The sequence below is a fragment of the Montipora foliosa genome, chromosome 11, assembly GCF_036669935.1.
Source record: "Montipora foliosa isolate CH-2021 chromosome 11, ASM3666993v2, whole genome shotgun sequence".
In the NCBI taxonomy this organism is placed as follows: domain Eukaryota; kingdom Metazoa; phylum Cnidaria; class Anthozoa; order Scleractinia; family Acroporidae; genus Montipora; species Montipora foliosa.
The window spans coordinates 34,079,742-34,100,178 of NC_090879.1; the positions used below are offsets into that span (position 1 = coordinate 34,079,742).

The 20,437-nt window shown below is 39.3% G+C and overlaps 2 protein-coding genes across 5 annotated transcripts; one reads left to right on the forward strand and one right to left on the reverse strand.

Annotated features, from left to right (window-relative positions):
* Positions 1 to 5,450: 5,450 nt before the first annotated feature.
* On the forward strand, positions 5,451 to 10,989 carry LOC137975133 (perlucin-like protein). 4 transcript variants are annotated; one of them, XM_068822208.1, is made up of 5 exons: positions 5,473 to 5,601; positions 7,769 to 7,877; positions 7,976 to 8,068; positions 9,184 to 9,294; positions 10,380 to 10,989. In XM_068822208.1, exons 3-5 carry the CDS (start codon positions 7,984 to 7,986, stop codon positions 10,817 to 10,819), a joined length of 636 nt encoding a protein of 211 aa, XP_068678309.1. In that variant the 5' UTR covers positions 5,473 to 5,601; positions 7,769 to 7,877; positions 7,976 to 7,983; the 3' UTR covers positions 10,820 to 10,989. The 4 variants fall into 4 exon arrangements, with proteins under 4 accessions (XP_068678308.1, XP_068678309.1, XP_068678306.1 ...); XM_068822209.1 differs by lacking the exon at positions 5,473 to 5,601 and adding an exon at positions 7,097 to 7,179; XM_068822207.1 differs by lacking the exon at positions 7,769 to 7,877 and having other exon boundaries at positions 5,451 to 5,601.
* A 3,031-nt stretch (positions 10,990 to 14,020) lies between these two features.
* On the reverse strand, positions 14,021 to 19,662 carry LOC137976954 (hepatoma-derived growth factor-related protein 2-like). The gene is made up of 3 exons (XM_068824268.1): positions 19,617 to 19,662; positions 18,592 to 18,975; positions 14,021 to 14,774 (listed from the first exon to the last, which is right to left on the reverse strand). Exons 1-3 carry the CDS (start codon positions 19,660 to 19,662, stop codon positions 14,383 to 14,385), a joined length of 822 nt encoding a protein of 273 aa, XP_068680369.1. The 3' UTR covers positions 14,021 to 14,382.
* Between the last annotated feature and the right edge of the window lie 775 nt (positions 19,663 to 20,437).

The following is a 20,437-nucleotide window of genomic DNA, read 5'->3' on the forward strand; positions in this document are numbered from 1 at the left end:
CTGCGGTTGTCTCCACTGTTATCCAGTATAACTCTCAACATTTGAAATATGTTTGTGTTTGATGCAAGGAAAAATTTATTTCCAAAGCCTTCAAAGGACGATACGTGAACTGGAGTTATCTCACTTGGTAGATTAATAACTGAAGTAAAACCTCGTCGCCATTCATTCTAAAAAGGACAACAACCTGCTGTGAGGAATCGCAAACAGATACTACATCTAACATCAACAAGAAAGAGATTCCACACGGCTCATTCAAATTTGTCAAAGTCTTAGTCTTGCTGCCTTTAAAATCAAGATCAATGACTGTCTGGTCAGACACAATTAGTTATCAGTTATCCAATTTACGAAGAGCTGATTTAAACGGTCGTTGAATTTCCTTAAGCAATGAGCAAGAAACTTTAGCACTTGAAAAATTAAATCTACCGATTCCCTTAACCCTTCAAAAGAAACCAAACACTATATTCACCGGCAAAGAGTAGGGCATGGAGTTGCCAATGTTGTGGTCAGTCATATGTGATCACTTGTTAATGCGGCCAACGGCCACAATTTTAAATCCCAAACAGTAGAATCCTCTATAATTTCACCCAGTTGATACGGCCACTCGCGCTAAATTAAGGAAACCAAAACGCCCGTGACACGGTAATCGAACAGCCGATTTACTTTACAAAGTATACTGTCCGCAACACTCCTCCCTGTTTTCATTACAAACATGATCTTGACGCTACTGCATCCAGTAAGGGAAATCGCGAAGGGATTAAGTCGTTGTGCTTTCATCAAAAACACCTTATCCGGATGGGGGTATCTTTCACTTCCTAAAATTAATTATAAACTGCGTAAGAAGCAGTCGGGCCAAAGTCCCCCATAAAGCATTGTAAATTAGTCCTGAAAAGCCCCGAGGGGAGAGGCAAATAGCATCACTTCACTTCACTTCACGATTGATACTCAAGTCTTTCGGTTAGGTAATTGCGGCGGCTTCCGTTTTCATAGTAGCATGTAATTATAAGCTGGGCCTGTTCTTGTTTTGATTTTAAGCTCAGAACAACAAATTTTAAGCGTTTTACCTACTGAGCATCCACTGGATGACTCAATCGGTTTTGCTAGTGTTTATCCGCGGGATAGTGATTTATCCGTTGGATAGCGCTATCCATCGTTTGAACAACTGGGGCCTGTTGTTTAGTAAAGAGTAAAATGTTACGGCCCCTTAGTCGTGAATTTCACCCTACCCCGTATATACGGCCAATTTTCTTGGGCCCGTTGATGACCGTATTAACGGGGTTCCATTGTATATGGATTTTGATCCGCTGGCTGACCGGACTAAACGATCCCACAGTAACTGGAATTCAGATTTTAAAAATTGTGTTTTTTTAACACCTGACTGGCAAAATTTGGAGTTTTGACTTTTATCCAAAGGCCATTTACTTTGAGTGTAAGTTTTGGATTTCACGGTCCGCCATTACTAACGTTCAAAACTGACCGATGGGACCTCAGAGGGTTGGATCCAGGGAAAAGCGACGTCAAAGGCTCACTAACTTGCAATTTCAGCGTGCAAATGCAGCTTATTATAAATGCAAAACGCGAGTTTAAATTCTGAAAGCCCAAACCTCCCGTACTGCAAATTAATTCTGCTGCGTACACACGCGTTGCATTCTTAAACTAGCGAGCCTTTGACGTCATTTTTTCCTCGAACTAGCTCTCTAGACTATGGTCAACATAGTCTTGAAATCCAAAGAAAACTAAGAATTGATTATTTGGTCACAGGGGCACTTTTAATTAATAGTCAACTGAAAAAAAGAGGCATACATCTGAATACACTATAAAACTTATGAATCCGATAATGGACTGATAAAAAAATATTTCTCCAGTTAACAAATAGATTCCATGTTGCAGTGCGTCTGTTCAGCAATAGATCACAGGTGACGTCAAAAACAGGAAAATAGCACTTTGACGAGCGTGATCTATTGTCTATATAAAATAGATCCAACTGATTAGTTGCTGCGCTTAACAAAGAATCGTGATTGGTTCAGAGAACCCGAAACGAGCGTTGCTTCGAAAGAAGAATCGACCTAGGTAATTGTCTAAAGATTTCCATAAAGGAACGCGTTTTTCTCTCTTCTTCTTGCTTCACGTAACTATCCACAGCCTCGGCAAGACTAAATCTTCGTAAATCTTCGGTAAAATATCATCTAAAGTTTCGAAACTTTCCACCATTAAAAGAAAGTTTTGATGATGAAGTCAGCTGTACGTCTGTCCTCCGATAGAACCAATCAAAATGCGCGTGTGTTATTGAAGTTATTGCGTTCCGACGAAGATGGACGCATATTAATCGGTGTCGTTTTACGAATGTCCCGAATGTTTGGTGGGTATCGATCGTGAGTCCACAACATTTTGACCTCTTTGAACCACTTTCGATTTGTTAATTCGAAGAATCACTAGCTTGCAAATATGACTAAAGCTACTTATCAGAACACCAGAAAGCTGTGTAGTGGTGGTGTGTTTTGTAGGAAACAGACGCTGCAATTCGCTCCCGCGCGGCAATTCGTGCCTGCAACGATGCCGAATAATGTCAGCTCAGTTGCTTTTCATAGAAGATTAAAGTTCAACCTGCGTACTGCCTGAAAGCACCCCGAAAGTCCACTTTCCCGGAATATTTCTCGCCAATCAGTAAAATAAAAAATATTATTTTACTAGACATCGAAGGCACTTTACTAATCCATGATTACTACTAGTTATATTACATTTTTTAGCTGTAAGGCGAAAGTCCGTTTTAAAACGAATTGTTTTCCTATTGTGCCCAAGTCACGAATACAGTGTTTTCAATCATGACAGCAGGGCTCTTTTTCTCTCTGATCGTTCCAAGTTCTTTGCATTTTTTTACACAATTTTTTTTAATTATTGAGAATTGTAAAGTTGACAAGTTCTGTTGCTGTATGCTTCCCACTAGTATTTATTCAAAAAAAAATTTAAAAAATTGTTAAAAAAAACGGAGATTATTCCGTGAGCTCAAGCAGGACCCCTCGGTTCGCGCCTTAGCGAACCTGCTCTCGTTTCTACAGAATGAGTATTAAAAGAGAGTCTCAAGCACCTTAACTGACAATAAATCTTACGTCACAGTCACTAAAGATGACTGAACACTTAGACGTCATAGGATAATTGAAACCAGAGAAAAACTTGTTACCAGTTACTCTAGTTTTCTACCCCACCCCCCCCCCCCCCCACCCCCGAAGATTCATAAGTCACCTATAGCTGGGAGGCCTATTGTGATTCATTCATATATCACTAGGCCTATTAGTATTGTAGTTGACGAATTAGTCATACCCTGTCTTAGTATGCGACCGTATCCCACTGTACTGCGTGACTTGGAGGAACTGATCCAATATTTAGAGAAAGTTGTGCTACCCGCAAATAAATGATTCGTCAGTAATCGGATACCACGTTATAAGTACAGGGTTCTGGGATCTGCACGGGGCAAGCATTGCCATTCTCTAGAAAGAAATGTACAGAAGAAAGTTTTGTCTTCATCAAAGGCAGCGATGTTGGATTGACAAAGAATAATGCATTTTCTCCCTGATTTTGTGAGACCGTGAGGCCGTTGCTTTTCTCTCCCGTCGAATCCAGTGGAGGAACCGGCGTGAAATAAAACCTGTCGACAACTTAACAGGGGCACCCAACGATAATCTTATGTGAGATATGTGTTTGGGAGAGTCCAATTGCTCTAAGAATTTCGGTTCTCAGCTACAGATTTATTTACTAAAACATCACTTAAAAGATTCGCAACCAGGAAAAAGTAGTCTCTTATGTTTTCGGAAGGGATATTTTTGCAATTTTTGGCACTTTGGGCAGCAGTTTCGGATAATCAAATGGCTTGGTTGGAAGTTCTTACAAGTTAACATTCAGCTAGCAATTTCTGAGGTGAAGATTATCATTCCCTAGGATTTTCGGACACTTCAATTTTCAGCTTAAGATATCCGAACAGATCACCTTTTTCAGTTCTAGGTGATAAAAACATCTTTTTAGACTTTCTGTATACATTACAAGCAGCCTAGAAATGACACTCAACGTCTTTTGGCTTATTTGCTGGTTGGGGGCCCTTGAACTTTAAGTTGAGCAATGCTGCTCAACAGAGCTATTTGTACATTTTCAACTAAGCAAAAAATGGTTCACATTTAAAACCCATCATGGACACTGATTTTTCGTCTTCTATGGTGACAAAGAGGGGATTTGAATCTCCAATTACGTTCATGTATTATTATAACTATGCACAGTTAGCAGACCTCCGGGGCAGACCTTAGCACTCATTATAACCTTGAACGTATCCCGATTTAATTTATAGATCTGTGCACTATTAATGACTCTGAAAACGTATTCAGCACACGTAATGACCACTGAAAAGGCTTTAGTGAGTCAATTTCTCCAAACTTACACCAAATTTTCGAGACCACACAGTACTTGATACAGCTAAAGATTTCACAGTCGATCTTGCGCAAGCCGGAAAGAGTGTTAATCGATAGATTATATCACATTAACCACACAATTTTCACGCACAAACATAAGTTTTCTACGTCTCACAAAATCACGGCGAAAATGCATTATTCTTTATCCAACATCACTACTTTTGACGAAGGCACAGCTTTCTTTCGTATATCCGAGACGTAGGTCTCAGATTACTGGCAAATCATTCATTGCTTTCTTGTCACGGCGAATCAGTCATCGGTCTATCCTAACATTGACACAAAAAAAGCAATTATTGCTCTTGACCTCTTTACTTCGAGAGGGCAAGGTGGCACAAACCCCTTTCGTGGTTCAGTTAGCTCGGTTAATTAATCTTGGAAACTAATTTCCTTAAAACCGAATTAAGTAGCAATGCGTGTATAGCAGCAAACATTCGATATCGCTATGGGTAGTCCCTTCGCAGTCACAGCTGGTAACGCATTTATGTAATATCCATCAGAGGGACATTATCGAACTGTATTCTGGAAACCTGACCCTCAACAAGCGTTTTATCGATGACATCTTTGTTATCTGGGATGGATCTCGGGAGACTCTCCTAGAATTTCTCAGTGCTATTCATGATGCTATGAATGCATTAAGAGAACGACTGAAATCAATGAGTCTGCCTTTTTAGATTTACTGCTTTTCAAAGATTCTGCGCACAATACGCCGCAATAATCTACATTTCAAAAACCGCTTTATTAGTATTTGTATCGAAATCTTTTCGCCCTGCGAACTTATGCGCTATGCCAGAATTAGCTCTACTTTCATCTCGTTTGAGGGGACACGGCCGCAGGGTGTAAAGTTCAGGTTGCAGGTCATTATCCGTGAGCCCGAAAAATTACAATTCTCAGCGTCATGCAGGATGTTAGTCATATCCTGCGCGTACTGCTGTGTACGTGTTTTTCGCTGTACACTTCCTTGCTGGAACGTGATTTTGTACTTTGTAAATAAGGTATAAAGTAAGTTCCTCTTAACCACCTTGTTCAAACTGCCTGATGAAGTCTGCATAGTCAGACGAAACCGGTCAAAGAGATAAAAGATCTGTTGCTGTGTGCTGCTTACTAGTATTTTATTTAAAGAATCGGCTGAGTCTTCGTTGTTTTCCCAAAGGTAAGTAAAGTTACGTTGATTTATTCGAAATATCACTTGCAATATGTCTCAAGCTACTTATCAGAAGACCAGAAAGCTGCGTTGTGGTGTGTTTTGAAGGAAACAGACATGCCGAGTTGTGTGTCTGACTCAGCTGCTTTTCACAGGAAATTCAAGTTCTCTCTGCGTTCTGCCTGAAAACTGAACACGCCACAGTCCACAAGTTTTCCGTGAATATTTCTGGGCAATCAGTACAATAAAAAATAGTATTTTAGTAGACATCGAACGCACTTTACTAATCCATGATTACTCCTTGTTATATATTATTTTGTAGTTGCTAGGTATAATTCCGTTTCAAAAGGAATTCGTTTCGTTTTTGCAGAAGTCACTAATACAGTGTTTGGCTCTATTTCTCTCTAATCGTTCGATTTCTAATCAAGCCACTCCAAGAGCGAGCTGTAATCTTATTGGATTAACTCACTGGATAACTGCTAAAAATGTTTAAATGACGAGAAACCTACGTCTCCGGTCTCGTAACTATCAAGAATAACTAATGAATGAAGAAGGGTCTTGATAGCACAAAATATTTTGACTCGGACAAATTTATCAAAGGAGCCGCTGTTCTGCCTCGGACCCCTCATTGAGTGATCCTTACAATTTTTTTGTTACTTTCTTTTGTTTTCATGACAGGCGTCATTGACGAGTTCCGGTTTTTTCCGTTGTGTTTTTTTAAAGTGTTGACAAGCTACAAGCAGTGCGGATGCGCCAGGGCAAATAACTTTTGTTCAGTCGGACAAATTCGTTTAAATTGGCCTCGGACAAAAAGAAAGTTTGTCCTAATTCGGATCGACCCTTTCTTTAAAAATTACAACCACACTTTTGAGTTTCGAACTTGGAACATAATTCGACTGTTCAAACATCATCATCAACCATTGTGAGAAAGAGTTTTAAAAAAAGTAAACAAGAGGATCCGTTTCTTTATAACTATCAATAAAATGATTCTCTTTAGCTTTAATTAATCTGTGTTCGTTACAAGCAGATAAATTCAAACTGAAGAACAATACTACAGAAACCCTTTTTACAACTGACATAGCGGTAAAAGTGGTTGAGTCAGTTTAGCATTACATCAAAACATTCAATTTCAAAAATAAAACAAAAGAATGAACCAATCAAAATTCGTTTATTACGTATTGACCTTATTACATACAAGTATAACATGTTGTAGATATACTTACAACTCTCGAAGGTAATCCCGTTTTAAAACAAGCAATTTTTCTTATTTAGAAAAAGCGTTTCTGCGAATACAGTGTTTTTAGTAGCGGTACTTTCTTTCTTTCTGATCGTTGGATTTCTAATCACGCTACTCCAAGATCGCTCTGTAATCTGATTGGCTAAGCGCTAATTCTGTTAAAATGTCAACAAACGAGCGTGTCCGGTCTTATCACCATCAAAACAATGACAAATTAAAAATCCTCTTATCCCGCCTTCGTTAAATAATTTGCTGATTGAAGCTCTTGGAGGAACAACTTCAGCTGTATTGCTGTGCGGGAAATAGCGATAACTCCAATCGGATTGAACTTGGGGTGCTACCTAGATAAGGTAACATTCTGGCACAACTTCACTTTTTCTCTTCCAAAAAACTCCTATGATCTTTAGTTCAGCGAGAGAGCTGTAGATTTTTGCATTTCATTGGGAATTGTGGGTTTCATCGGTTGGTTGTTTAACCGCAGCAACGCTTTTTCTAAACAGTGTCAGAATCTATCATTAGCCTTTAGAACGCAAGCAAAAATTACCTCTCTCATGGTCCCTTTGGAATAATCGCTACTACGGATCTCAGTCTTTTTCCCAATGCCGTTGCAACCTTGAAATGAATGTATCCATGGAAACAACCGTAGGGCACTTTCGGTCGAAAGGAAGCGGTTACACATAAAACGTCCTTGGCCGTGAGCAAACGCTATTTACCCATGGGTAGAAGGGCTAGTGTAACCACAGCTATTGGCAAAAATCTTTCTCAGGCTAATTTCAACTAAGCTGAACTATTACAGACGTGGGATTTACCGAGAATACCCGAAAGAAACAAAATATGCTTCAGAGATCGAGATGTCTTTCGTCAGGCAAAACGAATGCTGCTCCAGCAGATTACATATCAAAGAAAAAAAGGGCTTACTACTCGTATTTCCTGTTAAAGTGTATATTTCAGGCTTTGCGAATGTTCATACCCTTATGAAAGCTCAGTTCTTTGGTTAAATTCCTTGACACCGGGAACCCATGCTCTTGTTGACACAACATTACACAAGGTAAGCCACTGTCAACCAGGATGTGGGATTAATTAAGTTGCTTTTTTACTGAAAAAAGCTGAAATTTTATAGGCGTGGTGTCTTTTAATTTCCTTCAGAATTAAATATGAATGCCAAAGAATTGATTTTCTGCTTCAATGTTGTCTTGGTGATTTTTCTATTGGTGACAGAGACAACGCAAGCACACGGAGGTAATTAAATACACGATAGTGTGGAATTTTGTTTTTGTTTACAGGTTTGTTTCCAACCTTTAGCATTAGGTTGGTGTAAATATATCTGATTTATATTTTACTGTTGACACTAAATATAGTGTCTGAGGGTCACATTTCCGTTGCATAATGTTTGATGATTTGACTTGTTGACAGATGGGTGATGAACATTGAAAAATAACTAAACATTATGCCGGATTAGCGCATTCTCATAGCAAGTTTGGTTGTAAACTCATTTTTTCGCGATTTTCTTCTCCTGCAACCTGGCTGCGGTTATGAAATGATTGCGCCATCTTTTCATAGTTCTAGGAAAGAACTAAGAAAATATGTGCTAGCATTAGAAGTCTGAGAGTATCTTCGCACCTTCCTGATTAGTTGTGTTTTTTAATTTCATTAATTTATTCATTATCTTGTGCTAATATAATCTTCGTTTGCCGGTTGCGATGTACGTTTGCTAGCCGAGCTAAGATGATTCATTTAAATGTGTGATATCTAAACTATTTAAAACTTATGGATTTTTCGTTCACACACCTAAATCTAGTGTCTAAGGGTCACATTTCTACAACCTAGCTGCGGTTATGGAATGATTTTTCGTTCACAAATTTTTTTCGTATTTCAGTTCTTACTAGTAATATCGTAAATTAGTATCTGGAATTAAAGAAACTTGAATTTTAAAACTAGTCTGTCTTCGCCCTTTTTTGTCACCATACTTCAGCCTGTGTTATCGCGCTCTTACTTTATCTTTCTGTCACTACTCGTCACCATAATTTCATTTCTTTATTCGTGCTCTATCTTGCTGTATCTCTCTCGTTGTTTGTCCGGCACTGATATTTCGCCCGTCTTCTCGTGCTCTCAGTCGCTTTCTGTTTCTTATTCCTTTGCACTCTCTTTCTCTTTATTCTTTGTTATATCTTTTTGTTTGGTTGTCTTCCAAATTTTTGAAAGAGACGCGGGTTTCAAGATGATTTTTTCTCACATTACGAATTGGTTACGTCTATGAGCTTTGTCGCAGTTTTCAGATTCCTCTTTTCTGTATGGTCTGTTTATCATCTGTTTGGTCTTCACCCCCTTCATAGACTCTTTAATCCTTCTCATAGTGTTCACAAAAGATGAGTCCTGTCTTATACGAGATGTAAAGGAAGAAATCATAAAAGAGATAAGGACACGACTGGACATTTTGTCCGCAAAATCAGAATGCTGCGAAGGTGGTAAGTAAAATGGCTGTTAATTGACATAAGAGTACTCCCGCTATCATACCTTGTTAGACACTTACAGGCCCTGCCCATGAGGCTTAATAACAGAAAAATAAGTAGGTCAAGGCACAACGCAGGCCATAAGTATTAATTCCCCCCAGCCCTCCCCTGGCTTATACAGTGTTGAATTTGAATGGTTTCCGAACGCAATACAAGGCCATCGAAGTGTCTGACATCTTAAAATATTCTTCAGGGAGAGTGGGGAAGTGGAGGGGAGGAATCATTGAAAGATAGAGTTTTAAAAGAATAAATATTTGTTAGGTGCTGCACTTGTTTGACGAGTGTCCCAAGGGCTTATTATCTGCATTGTGGATGTAAGCAACCAACTAATTACCTGAAGGAAAGCCCATGAACACTTAATTTTCAGTTAACTACAACACAGAAACATGGCATGCAATCAGTCATCTCAGTTTCACCCATGAAAATGCATTATCCGCGAAATATCACGAAATGATGAAAAAGTAACGGGCCATTTTAGTTATCAGGCCGATGAATGAAAGTGAGGCTGCCGGTGATCTCGTGTTGATAATACAAACCTTTTTAGTTTGCAGCTCTGGAATCGAGAAGATGGTCGGAAGTTAGATGTTGTAATGTAAAACAAGTGCAGTTTTGTTACAGTGTAATGGAGATCAAAAACGAGATACAGTCAAAATTATAGGCGTGAAAAAGATGTGTTCCATCGAAATATGTGACACGCGACCTACTGATCGAAAAGCTTTTAAATATCTTAGCACCTATGACAGCTTTGTACTGCAACAACCAAAATATTTAATAAATTCTTATTCGCAAGTAGTTAACTTTACAGTAACACGATTTTCGTGATAAATGTAGCGAGGTTAGTCAGTACAATGCAGGGCCACCGATAACCTCATTGTCATTCGTAGCCCAGGTAAATCAACAACAACAAATCTAAAATGGTGATTAAAAATGAAACTAGGCGCTTTCCAACCAGGAGCCTCCTATTGTGCAGGATCTGATAAAAAATGCCAAAGGAAACATCAACTAAAAAAATACTTAATATTTTATTTTATTTATGTCAGCTTGCTGTCCACCACGCTGGGATAAACATGGCGACTCGTGTTATTACCTGGAAAAGACTGCAACCTCGAAATGGCAAGACGCTCGCAAAAAGTGCCAAAACATGGGAGCTGATCTCCCCATTATCACATCATCAGACGAAAACCGTTTTATTGCAAACCTGATGAAGAAATATAACATCAACAAGCGACTTGGAATATGGTTTGGTCTTCAACGATTGGCTGACTCCAAGTTTTACTGGATAGACGGTACCCCATTGGAGGGTCATTTCCAAGCGTGGGGACAAGGGCAGCCAGACAACAGTGGCGGCGAAAACTGTGGTCACATGAGGGGACTCGTAGCTCAGCCTCCAGGTCAATGGAACGACTTGCCTTGTTCGTTGGGAGCAGGATATGCTCCTTACCCCGATCTGATTTGCGAGAAGTCCATATCGTACTTCTAGTAAGAGTAGTGCACCTCAGTAAAACTGGTTTCAGTTATCAACGCTTACCGTTGTTGCAGTTGTTTTAGTTGATAAAGACAGAGTTGTAGTAGCTTGTTGAAAGCCAGTTCAATGAAACAAATGAGGTCATAATGTGATGTGGCTCAATAAACTGATGGGAAGTATTGTAAGTGTGAGTCATTCCATTTTAGATTTGGTTTGGTGGGTATACAGAAAGATTCTTAAGGCTTCTTTCGTTCCATGTTATTTTCGAAAGAAAAAGAAGTCTGCATTTACGAGACAGATCCAGTGATAATTTGAGTACAGTTGAAGTATTATTCTTCCAAGGTTTAGTTGCTTAATTTTCTTTTCAAAGATGAGCTTCGTTTCATAATACAACTTTGGATTCACTTCATTTCACATCAAGGTGATAATTAAGTTCGACTTAAATACAATTATCTTGAAAATTTAAGCAATGTCTCTCAGAGACATCTGAAATATTCAGGTGGCTCCAACGGGATGCAAATCCATGGCCTCAGGGAAGGCGGTGCAACTCTACCAACTGAGCTAATATATAGATTTAGCCAAGGCTAAAAGCGGAACTCCCGTCTCTAACCCCAGTTTTGGAGCTGAGGCTGAACATTCTTATAGCGGAGCTCCATTTTTAATAAAATATGGTAACCCATCGATGCGAGAAATCTTTGTTTTATAGCCATGACGTCATCAACAGTCCGTACATACGTACGTACGTACGTACGTCTGTCCGTCCATCCGTACGTCCAGCCCTCCATGTATGCCAATGTGACCAGTATCATGCTAGTTTACAGCATACATCTTTGATATTAAACATCCATCTTTTGATTAATTGACACCTGTCAAACAAGGTATCTGCTAACCATTGGCGGGATGTAAACTTAAAGCTGATTGTTTATTTTTAATTTGCTTGGAGCTGCATTTTCTCTGTATTGCAATTTTTGGCATATCTTTAGAAGCTCTGATAAGGTTATATGATGCCTGGAGGACCTATGTCTAGAACAGAAACGAAAAGACTGAGCGAAAGAGAACGACAACGACAACGACAAAACAGAATACCAGTAATAGCTCATACTAAGCACACAATTTCTTTCCTTGGGCACTAAACCGTTTGTTATTTTTACGGATGCGTTAAGTGGATGCGTATTTTTAATTGGTGGTTTAATCGGTTCTTCCTTTGTTCAGGAATGAAAATCGAATTTTTATTGTCAGCTGGGATTAAAGAACAATTATCTGTACACTTTTGGACATAAAGAAAAAGTTGATTTCTTTGTTTGTTTTCCTCTAAAATGCGAGCGAACAAGTGCTTTTTTAATCCCTTTGCCCAACTGGTTTTTGTTGTGCCTCGACAGTGACAAGAAAATTTTGCCCTTATGTTATAAACACGTATTTGCAATGAGTTCTCGTAAAATTAGGGGGAAATCTCAGTAGCTTGTGTTTTCAGAAGTTTGTTTAAAGCACCCAAATGTTATTTAAGTGTTGGCGCAGATCGTGTTTGAAGTTCGTCCTTTCTTGGTTGCATTGCCGTAGTTTGCCGATTCTTGTACCAAGCCAACCTGGCGTGTTTCAATGAAATACATCAAAATATGAATAATCTTGTTTTCAGAGATAAAGTGGAATAAAGTACATCAGTAAAACTCTTCTTTGACCTTGAAATGACAAAGTTGTTTTTATGGCTGCTAATTTTAGCATGATTCCTATTCGCTGGCTATTGACAGTTAACTCTGAAATGGCTTTTTTTCCTTTTCCATTCGCTCACTGAGGGTGTGCTTGTTTTCTTTTAAAACTCATTCGGTTCAAGAAAAAAATTATTGCCAAACTGGTGAATTGCAAAGTAAATTTCACTGGAAAAACCGATGTCGCACTCATCGCTTAGTGATTCATGCGATATCGAGTTTAGCGTAAAATTTACCGTGGAATTCACTAGTTAGGCACTGAATTTTTCTATAGAAGCAAGCAAAGAAAATGATTTAATTATTAGTTAAAGCAGCAACCGGAAACATCAAAACGCGGAAAATTCGAAACCTTTTATTTTCACAAACCCTACAGGCAGTGAATAAATAACCAGGGAGCTCCGCTTTTCGGCTTGGCTAAATCTATATATTATAATTTGGCGTTGTTAGGCTGAAAACGTTCTTAAAGATGTTCTTAATTTTACACGGTATGGTTTTTTAATAACTGAAATCTTGCGGACATGACTAGGAAACCTATCAAAGTGCTTGCTTTTATGGTGTTGAAGTGTCGCAACATGATGCAACAATGTTGCAAGATGTTGCTTTGAAATGTTGCGAGAGTTTGGCCGGGCCTTAATAAATAAGAACTACTCATTAACTGACTGAGATGTGTGTCATGCAAGGAGAAAACCATGGTTATGTTATACTAAATATGCACTTAAGAATTTGGATTAATTTACATTTCTTTACCTTCATTTCATGCTTTCATTTAAAATAAAAACACCAAAATAAAAGCATTCTCAATCGACTCAGTCTCAGTCTGAGGAATTTGTTCTTAATACGTTCTTGGGTTAATCTGGTTCTTTGATTAATCTCAGCCTCAACGTTCTTATAAAAAAAAGTTGTTATAAAAAAAGAGTGTGTAGTGTTTATACTTCTGCATAAAGTAAAAAATTAATCGTCATAACTGTGTACAGTTTACAGTGATTAAACAGATCAAACACCTGAGCTGACAGCATACAGTAAACAAACAATGACCAATAAGTATAATCAACAACTAAAACTGAAATTACATGCACATTAATCTCTTTTACAACATGATTTTCTGTTTGAGTGACAATCTTTACTCCCTCTCTCTTCAGTTCAGAATAATAGCAAAAATATTTACTAATTAAAAAGTCAACCTAAAGCGTAGTAAATTCGGTTACTCGACTGCAATTTCACACAACTGGACATCCATTTCACACAAAAAGCCTACAAATGTGATTGTTGAAGTATGTCAGAATCTCTGTCAAGACGGAATTGAAAACGTTTTCAGGCCATTTCGTTTTTTTGCTAGTTTTACAAAATATGTGAGGCAGCGAAGCACATATTAAGAAGGAAAACATTACCTGAAAGCTAACCGTTGTAAATAAGTGTTTTGTCTTTCGCTCCCTCAGCTTTACGTTGATTTGTATACATGTATGTAATAGGACTATATGCTGTCCAATTTGGAAATCATTGTGTGCTTAATTACCTGGCCTTTACATGAAAGTGAGGCTTGTGTTGACCTTGTTATGATACAGAGCTCCCTCCTTTTCTTATGTTAATGATGTTGTTGTCATGATAATTAGTAATAATTTACATAAGAAAAGAAATGAGGTTTATATCCAAACAAGGTCAACGGGGCCTTAGGGTTTTTCCAAAATCTGGGCACATTTTAAGTTAAGGGATACCTAAGTGCCATAAGGCAAAAACAAATTGACAGTGTAAAATAAACACTAGGAACACCAAAACGGGGAAAACGAGACACAAAAAAACCTGTTGCCCAAACACACTGACACACAGCCAATGATTAGGTTTTTTCCGTGCCACCCAAAGTAGGATTCACACTTTCCGTCATTTACCTCGTGTTCGATTCTTCTTTTTCTTCTCAAACTCTTTCATAAATCTCGGCACTTGATCCACCGACTCTTCTGCCGGGTTTTCCGCAATGGTGGTCGATTTTGGTCGGCGCAAAACCGGCAGCTTCTTTTTCCACTCGGGAATTTCAGGACGCTTCTCGATTATCTCCGGATGCTTTCTTACCGGCGATGCTTCTCGGCGTTTTCTTCTTTCGGCAACTTCCTTTTTCCACAGAGGAGTTTCAGGCGATGTCTTTGACTCATTTTCCTTATTTGTCTCTTGTACGTCATTGAGATCCACTCGCTGCTTTCGTTTCTCCGCCAATTGCTTCTTCCATTGTGGTACGGTTGCTGTGTTCGATATTTGCGTCTCGGGTGGTGGGCGAACTATTTGAAAAGCAATAAAGGGCAAAACCATATAAGCAAAGACTGTAGATGTCGCCGACAGGAGGCTAATGGAATCATCTAGCTGCTGACACAAACTCTAAATGAATTAAATAATTACCTCTTACTAACCTCGTTTTCTTGGTCCGTACTGTAAATTACAGCCCGCGTTTTTCCTCTTAGATTTATGAAAAACAAGGGCCGTAATAGCCCTTTTCACGGTTAGTTTTTCTCATTTGCATTACAATATAATCTAGCATGTATGTGAGGCAATTTCGTGCTATTTTGTAGTTTTAACCCGAAAATTGCCTCGCATCCAAGTTAGATTACATTGTAATGCAAATGAGAAAAAGTAACCGTGAAAAGGGCTATTTACAGTTCGGACCGAGAAAACGGGGTTAGTAAGATATTTACTTTTTCTCTGTGGTATTCAGTCGCGCGGAAAAGGAAACTAGTACAGTTGAAGTCAAGCGGAAGGTTCCGCCATAAGATCTGAAAAACGATAAAACTTCGTAATTCTTGGCTTTTTAAAATAGTTGCTCGCAAGACTCAAACAGTTTACATGTTTGTGCAACGGAAAAGACATGAAAAACTTGCTAGAGAATGTTTTATCGAAATTTCATATTATGCAGACCGTACTGCAGAATACGGCCCGCTAATTTAGCCAATCACAGCCCGCCTACTATGTGTATATTGGAAGAGCGGGTTATAGACGAATGAGAGAAGTGATCTTCGCACTTAGCTGGACAATTTAAGCAATTGCCTCTTTTCGACACCTGAAAGATTCAAGCAGCTTCAACGGGTTTCGAATGCCATCACCTGAGGTGGCCCTCAAAGCTCAGTTGGAAGAGCACAGCACCGACATCGCAGAGGTCATCGGTTTGAGTCCCGCTGAAGTTGGTCTGATTTCAGTATTCAGGTGTCTATAAGAGAGAATCACTTTAATTCTCCAGATAAGTGCGGGGATGATTACTTCTCTCTTTCAAGAACTCTAGTGTACTACAAGCCAACAAAACAATGGAACGCCTCAAACAGGATGGAGAAGAAGTCCATGACCATGAAGCGTGTAACTTGTAACTCTTTTCCTTTTTGTTTATTCGAGTGGCAGGGTACGTGGGGCTTTCGTCGGTACCATTTACACAAACGTCGCAAATTTTTAAAATGATATTCCTCAACTGTAAAGCTTTTCCGGCGTCGGAAGAAAACAAAACTTTCCTCCGCACAACTGGCATTTACTCAAAACAGCACATCAGCTTGCGAAAACCAAACCTTCACTAAGTGCCCCGCGAAATAAGCCAATCGGAGTGTAGATTGCATTGCCGCAACCTTTTTTTAGTAGCCAATGAAAAATGGTGTATTGTCGAACTTTACTAGATCTCACATTTCCAGTAACAGAGTGAGAGCTGGATACGAGATTAGGCAAAACCTCCATACCCCGTTGTTAATTAAGGCAAATGATCGTTTTTCAGGTCTTCTGCTTTTGTTTGGTGGTGAATAAGTCACTCCTTTTTCATATTAAATGTTTAATTTAAAAACGTATTCAAAGGCGACAGTATTCGATAAGTGAGGAAATAAATTAGAAATTAATAAAAAATTGCTTAGAATAGTAAACATAATCAAACACAAATTGAATTACAGTAGGAAAGTGTGCGACTCAAAGGGAAAATTGTAACAAAATTGAGTAAGAGACGGATCACATACTTTTACCATCTGACAAAGTAAAATACCGCCAACTCTTTCCGTTTAGGTTGTTTATCGTGGCCTTTTAATAGATGAAAAGTTTATAGCAACCAGACAGCGTCGCTATGCATCAAGATGTGGCTGGTGTCCTCTCCAAGTTGTTGCGGAAACTAAGCTCACAGTCGCGGATGGAATATTTGTTGCAAAGGAGTCTTGCCCGTCAGGCCAGTGTCCTTTCGCAGTTGTTGCGGAAACTAAGCATACATCCGCCGATAGAATATATGCTGCAATAACGACATAGGATTAAAGCCTCTTAACTTTGCAAGATGTTGCGGAACGCAAGCCTACAGTGCTCGATGGAACAAGTCTTGGGAGGGGCGTGTGAACCCTCCTCGTTCATGTTGCTGATTTTATCACGTTGATATCCAATTCAACATTGTCCCAGAGGTAGATAGTTGGGAAAAGGAAGTCAAGGACTATAAGCTCCCGAATTTTGGTTTGTACTACCTTCATGTTAAGTGCAAACACTTCCAATATATAGATTTCACCAAGCCTAAAAGCAGAGCCCCCCTGCTTTAAGTCTTCAATCCAATCGAAATCCAGTACCTGGCCAGCGCCAAATTAAGAAAAACAGCTGACCTCGACGAGCTCTTAACTTGAGCCCGCGATACGTAATACTCGTCAGCGGATACATTTATTGTGACAGGTGACAATGTACCATAAACATGCATGTCCAATATCAGACGTTACGCTGTAAACAAGCTGGAGTATGGCCACCATGTTGGGCAGAAGTATAAAAACATTATTGTTATTATTAATACTAGAATATTGTTAAATTTTGGGGGGCTTCACGCCCACGAGCAATATCGCTAGCTACCTATGATTACTGCGAGAAAAGCAACTCATGGGTTCCTATGAGTATAGTGCTCCGCTTGGCGGCACTTTGGGCCGCCAGAGCTAAGGTTTCGAAACTAAACCCGACAGTGCATTCTGGGCATTAATATTTCGATGTATAGACATGGAACGGGCTTTCGAAACTAAGAAAATAGTTTTCTGGAACGAGCCTGAAAACCAATGCAGAAGAGCCTGGACCCAACTTATGTTTCGTCTCCCCTCTCAATTTTTATTTATTTTTTGATGTGAGCATTCATTAAAAAATTGTACTGTAAAAGAAGACTGACGCTGTATGAACCACAAACACAACAGGCAAAATTAAAATCAGTCCTTTGAACAGTTGAGCTTCCCCACGACGGCCTAAAGTCGTTAGTTTCACTATATGAAGAGATGACAGAGTCAGTGCGCATCCATAATTGGAAATTGATTCAATCCCACTAATAGAGCCATTTGAATTTTAGTCGCCATTATGAACGAGGATCTTAAAATTGAATCCAGTGGCTTAATTCCATTATTTCAACTCGGCATTTATTTCAAATATTTAATGTTAAGACTGACCGTTTGTGCTTGCCTGTAGCTCCACTCGCGTGTGCACTCGAATGAGCGAGTGACGTATGCGTAAATGCCGATCTTGTAACCCCTTCATTTTTCCTGATTTTGCAACTTTACTCGTTTATATCTCTGCTTCCGGACGATGAATTTTTTTCATTTTTTGCATGTTAGCTTAGATTAATTTAAAACGCTTGTCTTTCAAATTTAAAAAACATCTGTAGGTGAAAAACTGAGCTACAGATTTTGTTGAATTTTAAATATTTTAGAAATTGTTTCTAACATTATCTGGCAACGCTGAATGGGAAGATTTCACCGTCCCGTTTTTTTCAAAAAAGACAATATATCTTGATTTTAAGGCTCAAAGAAATGCCTTATATCGCTGCTGAGAAATCTATGACGGGTACTTAGTACCCTCGAGAAATTTCGTGTTAATATGATTACCCTAACTGTATCTAAGGACAAAATATGTTTATTTGTTTGAAAAATGGAAAAACTATTTCAAGCCTCCTTAAGTTAAGGGATATCTAAGTGCCATAAGGCAAAAACAAATTGACAGTGTAAAATAAAGACTAGGAACACCAAAACGGGGAAAACAAGACACAGAAAAAATCTTGCCCAAACACACAGACACACAGCCAATGCTTAGGTTTTTTCCGTGCCAGCCAAAGCAGGATTCACACTTTCCGTCATTTACCTCGTGTTCGATTCTTCTTTTTCTTCTCAAACTCTTTCATAAATCCCGGCACTTGATCCACCGACTCTTCTGCCGGGTTTTCCGCAATGGTGGTCGACTTTGGTCGGCGCAAAACCGACAGCTTCTTTTTCCACTCGGGAATTTCAGGGCGCTTCTCGATTATTTCCGGATGCTTTCTTACCGGCGATGCTTCTCGGCGTTTTCTTCTTTCGGCAACTTCCTTTTTCCACAGAGGAGTTTCAGGCGATGTCTTTGACTCATTTTCCTTATTTGTCTCTTGTACGTCATTGAGATCCACTCGCTGCTTTCGTTTCTCCGCCAATTGCTTCTTCCATTGTGGTACGGTTGCTGTGTTCGATATTTGCGTCTCGGGTGGTGGGCGAACTATTTGAAAAGCAATAAACAGGCAAACCCATATAAGCAAAGACTGTACATGTCGCCGACAGGAGGCTTATGGAATCATCTACTGACACAAACTCTAAATGAATTAAATAAATACCTCTTACTAACCTCGTTTTCTTTGTCCGTACTGTAAATTACAGCCCGCGTTTTTCCTCTAGATTTATTAAGAACAAGGGCCGTAATTTACAGTACGGCCCGAGAAAACGGGGTCAGTAAGTTATTTAATATATCTCTGTGGTAATCAGCCGCGCGAAAAAGTAAACTAGTTGAAGTCAAGCGGAAGGTTCAACCACCATAAAGATCTAGAAAAAACGATAAAACTTCGTAATTCTTGGCTTTTAAAAATAGTTGCTGGCAAGATTCAAACAGTTTTACATGTTTATGCAACGGAAAAAACTTGCTGGAGAAAGTTTTATCGAAATTTCATATAAAGCAGACCGTATTGCAGAATACGGCCCGCTAATGTAGCCAATCACAGCCCGCCTACTATGTGTATATTGGAAGAGCGGGTTATAGACGAATGAGAGAAGTGATCTTGGCACTTATCTGGACAATTTAAGCAATTGTCTCTTCTCGACACCTGAAATATTCAGGCAGCTTCAACGGGATTCGAATCCCATCACCTGAGGTGGCCTTCACAGCTAAGGTGGAAGAGCACTGCACCGACATCGCAGAGGTCATGGGTTCGAGTCCCGCTGAAGTTGGTCTAAATTTCAGTATTAAGGTGTCTATAAGAGAGAAATGATTCTCCAGATAAGTGCGGGAATGATTACTTCTCTCTTTCACGAACTCTAGTGTACTACAAGCCAACAAAACAATGGAACGCCTCAAACAGGATGGAGAAGAAGCCCATGACCATGTAGCCTGCAGTGCAGGCGGATTTTGGCGGGGCGAGTGGATATATATTTCCATCGGATGTTCAGGCCGCCATCTTGAAATAGAAGAACAGTGGAGAGTTCGGGCGAGGTAAAAAGTTTACCAAGCGTGGGAGGGAGAAAGAAAAATTGCCCCAATTCTCCCAGTCTGCAGCGAATCCAAAATGGCGGCAAAACACTCGAAAGATCGAAAGATGAAAACCACCAAAACCGCCTGCTCTGCAGGCTAATGACCATGAAGCGTGTAACTTGTAACTCTTTTCCTTGGAACGAAGCTGGGGATTTAAGGGCACTAAATTTTATGCCCAAATATGGACAAAAATAAGATCGAGGCTGCACGCGCGGGAAATGCACTAGCATTGCACAACTTAAGGAAGTTCGCAACGATACTGCGCAGGTAACGCGACTGAATAAATGAGACGCATTACTTCGAGCATTAGTGAAGTTGAAGTCTTAGAACATTTGCAAAAACCGTGGACGATAAGTCTTGCACAGCGTTGGATCAGAGAAGATCATGATCAGTCAAAATTGATTTTAAAATATTTATGAAAGTCAAGTACACTACTGCA